The sequence below is a fragment of the Strongylocentrotus purpuratus genome, unplaced genomic scaffold (assembly GCF_000002235.5).
Source record: "Strongylocentrotus purpuratus isolate Spur 01 unplaced genomic scaffold, Spur_5.0 spur5_scaffold_13, whole genome shotgun sequence".
NCBI lineage: Eukaryota > Metazoa > Echinodermata > Echinoidea > Camarodonta > Strongylocentrotidae > Strongylocentrotus > Strongylocentrotus purpuratus.
The window spans coordinates 8,398,369-8,404,061 of NW_022145598.1; the positions used below are offsets into that span (position 1 = coordinate 8,398,369).

Consider the following 5,693-nt stretch of genomic DNA (forward strand, 5'->3'; position numbering starts at 1 on the left):
TAGATTAGGTTAGGTTAGGATAGGTTTAGGGTTAGGGTTAATATAATGAACTGTGTTTGGTCCTGGCTTGAAGTTAGGAGTTTGCTTAGTGTACCAAAACAAGGGAAACCTTGTGGTGGTCTCGCCTGCATTACGCAATTTGATATGATGAAAAATAGAGGTTGGGACATTATTTTTAGGCAGGGGCCAATTAGCAGGCCCACAAAAAAGAAATATTCCATATATATGCAGCATTTTGAATATTGACTAAGAATCATCAGCAGGATTATTTACTATTATTTGTACCAAGATTGATAACTTTCATGAAATATGATCAAATAATAAAACTTGATTTAATAATTCTCATATTAAGTTGCGAAAACATAATTCAAGTCCACTGACCTAAAATGACCTTTGTCCTTAATATTGTGACCTGGAATTTGTGTCATATGATTTGGGATACTTGCTTTTGCTATGCAGGCAAGACAAAAACTATGGGGCAATTGATGCAAAGTATTTTTTTCTTCAAAAATAGACATAGATATATTCTTATCAACATTCTTCACCTTTTTTGTAAACCATTTGATTGAGGTATTGAGTTACATGTTGTTCATTCTTCAAGTCATCATGAGGCCTTATCTTCCTCCCTCGGCAGGGGTCTGAAGCTCCCTGTCTTCTTTTTCCTGATGAGGGCGCTGGTCAGTTCGCTGATCCCGATGCTGAGGAGAAGACTGATGACGATCCACACCCACCACTCCCACACCAGAGGGAAAGCTAAATTAACTGTTTGCAATGAGGAGGAGATAAAGTTATAAAGATATGACGTGAGAAAAAGTTTGAAAGGGAACGAAAAACCAATAATGAAAGGGAAAGTTTATAACTTTCAGACACACAAAGTAAATTTATATTGTAAAGATGAGTTCTGGAAATAAACATTTCTACAAAGAGTGTCCAAACAAACTGTTTTAAAGTTTAATTTGCAAACATAGTAAATACTGGTAATAAAGTTGTTTAATTATACATTTTTAAACTTGTATATCAAAAAATTAAAAAATATGCCGAATTTCTGAAAGAACAAATCAAATTGGTCATGAAAGCCAAAAAAAGTAACAATAATATTACTTTCATTGGCAAAGGAAACAGAAACCTAATGAAAGTACCTCAAATATGCCTCCACCTAAAGTTCAATTGCTTAAAGATAAAGGTGAGTTCTGGTAATGCGATTGCATTGTGAAGAAAAGGTGTGGAATGGATCAGAACAAGTTGATCATGTAGCATGTAAGTATTGGTGTGTACTGCAAGGTTCTGGAGTCATCAAAATCATAATAAATTTGGCCGAGTCTTGGTAAGCACTGTACACAGAAAGCTATATACGGGACAACACACATGGTGTCGGGGCTAGTACTACCTTGATGTCCTTGTCTTTTTATGCTCATTACTCAGCTAGTATACAATTTCTTCCAAAATTGTTTGGCGCATGACATTTATTTGTTATCTTGACCATTCAGTGTAAGTTTCGTTTGATTCTGTGAGAATTCATTTTCTTTTTTTAATTACCACGCAGAACTCAAGTTTATCTTGAATGACCATGTCATCTTTGACCTCATCAACCCAAAACTTAAAAGTATGACCAAACAAAACAAACAGTTTACCGAGACAGACGAGGATACAGTGCACAGCTGTAATGGTGATTGTGTAATCCCAGAGTCGCGATCTCAGAAAGATGTAGAAAACAAACGGAATTGTTATGTATGTGCCTTCCAGTGAGATGAAGTCCCCTGACGAAAGCAAACACAATACAAATTAATTTTTAAAGAGAGAAGATAAAAACGATAATTCTTTTTAAATACATGTTACTTTCAATCATCAAAAACATACCTACTTTAAATCTGAATAATACATAACATAATGTCTCTGTCCCATGTGAAAATCTAATACAAAGAAACTTTAGGACCAAGAAACCTTTTAAAGTATTTCTATAACTTTACTACATATTTATTTGCTTTGCAATAAAAAATTCATATAAAATGGTGGGAGGTGTAAACCTGTTTTGTCCCGTTCAAAACCTCACTATTCCAATGACTAAACAACTTAGTACCAAGACGTGATAAAACATTTTATAGGCAAAACAATTTACTGCTGTATTATAAACAAGGATATTCTTTTTTCTTCCTCTTCTTTTGTTTACCACCAATTACAGTGTAAAACTATTACATGTATACAGCAATAACAGAATACTGTACGAACTCTAACTACGATTGAGCCAGTCCATGTCTTCATGTATGTGATTTCTTGGGTTTTTTGCTCTGATATTACAAAACTTTAATACAATGGGGTAATTTTCTTCCAAAGACTTTGTTAAATTGAGGTTTCACTGTAGTAATTCATTTTAAAAAGATGGTGGTCTAGTAAAGATTTCAAGCAGATCTTCTCATTCACAAAGATCCATTAAACACTCACCTAGAAAAACAGGATCACTCCATTTTGTAGAGTTGGCAAAAATTTGATCAAAGCTTTGGTAATGGAAAGGAATGGTGCCATCAAAACTGTCCAGTCTGTTAAAGGAAGAGACAAAGCAACAAAATGTTACAATTATTTGAGTTATCAGGGCCATGTTTCACAAAAAATTCTTATCAATAACAAATGCTGAACTTCTATGACAAATTTGCTCTCAGCCAATCAAATGCAATGATTTCAGTAGCTTATAACAATTATTGTCTCTTGTTATTGATAACAAGTTTTGTGAAACAGGACCCTAATGAGAATATGAAGAATAGGTGGCAAGTGCATGTAGCAAAGATACATCTTGTTTGCACTCATCTGCTGAGAGCCAGAACGGTACTAATTAAGTCATATCAGGATTTGTAGAGGTGTCGTGGTCGAGTGGATATGTCACCGGACTGTGGATCACAAGGTCCGCAGTTCAAGTCCCGCCGCGGCACTAATGTCCTTTGGCAAGACATTGATCTACATTTGCCACTCTCCACCCAGGTGTTAAAATGGGTACCCGGTAGGATGCGAAAGCTAATGTGGTTTGATTAGCATTGCTTGTAAAATGGCGACTGGCTGGAATGCTCCCCAGGGAGTGGAGAATGTGCATACCTTGTGTGCGGGTAAGCCTGAATCCGATGACCGGGGTAATAATATGTTCCGCGCCTAGAAACGTAGTATTAGGCGCATTATAAATGTGAGCTATTATTATTATTATTAATGCACTTCTGGGGGCATTTCACAAAACTTGTCATCAGTGACAAATGACAGTTTATAAGCTACTGAAATCCTTGCTTCCGATTGGTTATCAGCAGATTTGTCACTGATTTTTGTCATTTGTCATTGAAAAAAGGCTTTGTGAAACGCTCCCCAGTGCTTTAACCTGTTAACGCATTAACCTGTGCTTTAATTGGATGTTGGTGAACTCGAGTACTAATATGACGGTTTTGTGAAACGATGCCCTGGCTCTCATATTACAAACTACACTAGTTATAATTATTATTTCATTATCATTATTTGAGAGATATCTATATCTATATCTCTCTCTCTCTCTCTCTCTCTCTCTCTCTCTATATATATATATATATATATATATATATATATAGAAAGAAAAACATTCCAAGAATTCTCAATTTGACACTTTGATGAAGAAAAGCTTAACAATATTGACATTTTAAGACTTATCTCCTCAATGATAATCATGTTTTCTTTTTTCTTTTTTCAAAATCAAATTTATTAATATTCTGCCCTGTAGATGGACAAAAAATTGTTCAAGCATATCCACTAATAGCAATTTGATAGGGGGAAGAAAGCAAATTCATAACCAGTTTGCTTTGCTGTGTCTATACTTCCTACCTGAGAATTCCATTAAGGAGTGAAGCCACTATGTAATAAACAGCATAAAAGGAGAAGATTGTTCCAAGAAGTTTCAGTAGGATTTCCTGCAAAAGGGAAGAACATTGACATGTATGGATAACATCATTTCACACTTTCATATGTTTGAAGTGAACTAATATTATTAGGCTAAGAATAATGTTAAGTGACATGCGTGCGCCTTAGTATACATGTACTTAAGTAATCGTTATTATCATAAAGCAGGTATCAAATTGGCAATACACTAACATTTTGTGTGTGTGAACACTGCTTCGTTCATTTGCATTTCAGGTGGAACCAACATCACAATGTTGGTTCCGCCTGAAATGCAAAAACTATGAACGGAAACTCTCATAACTGCATAAAAGGTCAGAGTTTTTGTACTGTTTACACTCATTATCATCAGCAACATGTGGAAGGTAAGTAGATCGCTATGATGCCATCACATATCATGATATCACCATCACTCCACTATAAAAATCTCATGACATAAGTCATATATTATCAGGATTATTGGTTAAATTCTTGAACGATTTCAAAATCATCAAAGACATAGGTGAAGGCGAAGCATTGAATTTGAAAGTGGTTTGTAGTTAATGCTAATGCATATTGACCTCTAGCACTGCATACATGCTGTGAGCCAGGGAGACCCATACACAAATATACACACCACACAATATTCCATAGACTGTACACAATCATGCCGATGCAGCTGTAAGCAAAGTTTGACACTTGTCACTAGACTTACAATTTGAATTTTTAAATTATTCTTTTTATTAGAAAGTTGAAAAAAATGTATTTTACTGCTATTTAGGTGTCATCAATCGACACTAAAGTACAGATTTTGAGTGAAATCGGTTGAGTTTTGTACAATGGTGTTTGAAATGTTGAGAATTAATAGCACAGCCACAGCTTTTAGTTTTAGATCTAATACACAGCCAGGATAAGACTTTCTAGGCCTACTAACATGACTAATGGCTTTAATGCACCTAGTCTAGACCGAGTCTATGTGTGGTTTGTACTGTAGAACCTACGAGTACGACTAAGTTAGGAGGGGGAAAAAAGAGTTCACTACTGACAGGGTGCAATGTTGTCAGGTCATCATGCTCCCCCCCCCCCCCCCCCCCCTCCCCCACACACCTCCTCCCAAGTACAATGATCCCTGAATTTAACACAGTCCCATACAATGACATTGGCGCATTGATGTTTCCCAAGACGTTTCTTTCAATCTCTAAATTGAATGTTAAATCCCTGCTGAAGAAAAATGTCTAGTTTTATTTGAAGGACGACCTTCGAACAGTAATTTATGAAGAACAAATTTAAAATAAATACCTTTCCAATCGAAGAAACAGAAACCATTTTGAGCAAAATCCGAGATGGTCAGCTTCCTTAACAACAAACGTCATGGTGTCTTCAAATGTGCAAACGAAAAGCAAAAGCTAGCTATAAAAGGAAGGAAAATAATGTGCTCCGATAAGCCGCGGAAATTATTTCAATTCAATTAAAAACAATGTTTGATCCATATCTTAAATCTTTCTTCCCTGCAAGTATTTGCAGAGGCGGCCCTCCCGGGGGGCAGGGGGCACAGTGCCCCCCCCCCACTTTTTCAGATACCCCAAAAGTGCCCCTTTTTACATAGGAAAGTGCCCCATTTATTTTGTAAGAAGTGCCCCTTTTACTTTGACAAGTGCCCCTATTACTTAGTAAAAGTGCCCCTTCCCCCTTTTCACCTCTGACGAGTACCCTTTTTATTTTTGACACGTGCCCCTTTTCCTTCGACATGTTCCCATTTTCCTTTGCAATAAGTGTCCATGTTCCATTCTCATAAATCTTGAAATTATCTTGAATAA

At 36.1% G+C, this 5,693-nt stretch overlaps 1 protein-coding gene across 1 annotated transcript; it reads right to left on the reverse strand.

Annotated features, from left to right (window-relative positions):
- Positions 1-347: 347 nt before the first annotated feature.
- On the reverse strand, positions 348-5,281 carry LOC105440239 (transmembrane protein 244-like). The gene is made up of 5 exons (XM_030982831.1): positions 5,176-5,281; positions 3,826-3,911; positions 2,440-2,534; positions 1,632-1,757; positions 348-762 (listed from the first exon to the last, which is right to left on the reverse strand). The coding sequence occupies exons 1-5, from the start codon at positions 5,200-5,202 to the stop codon at positions 605-607; spliced, it is 492 nt and encodes a 163-aa protein (XP_030838691.1). The 5' UTR covers positions 5,203-5,281; the 3' UTR covers positions 348-604.
- Positions 5,282-5,693: the final 412 nt, after the last annotated feature.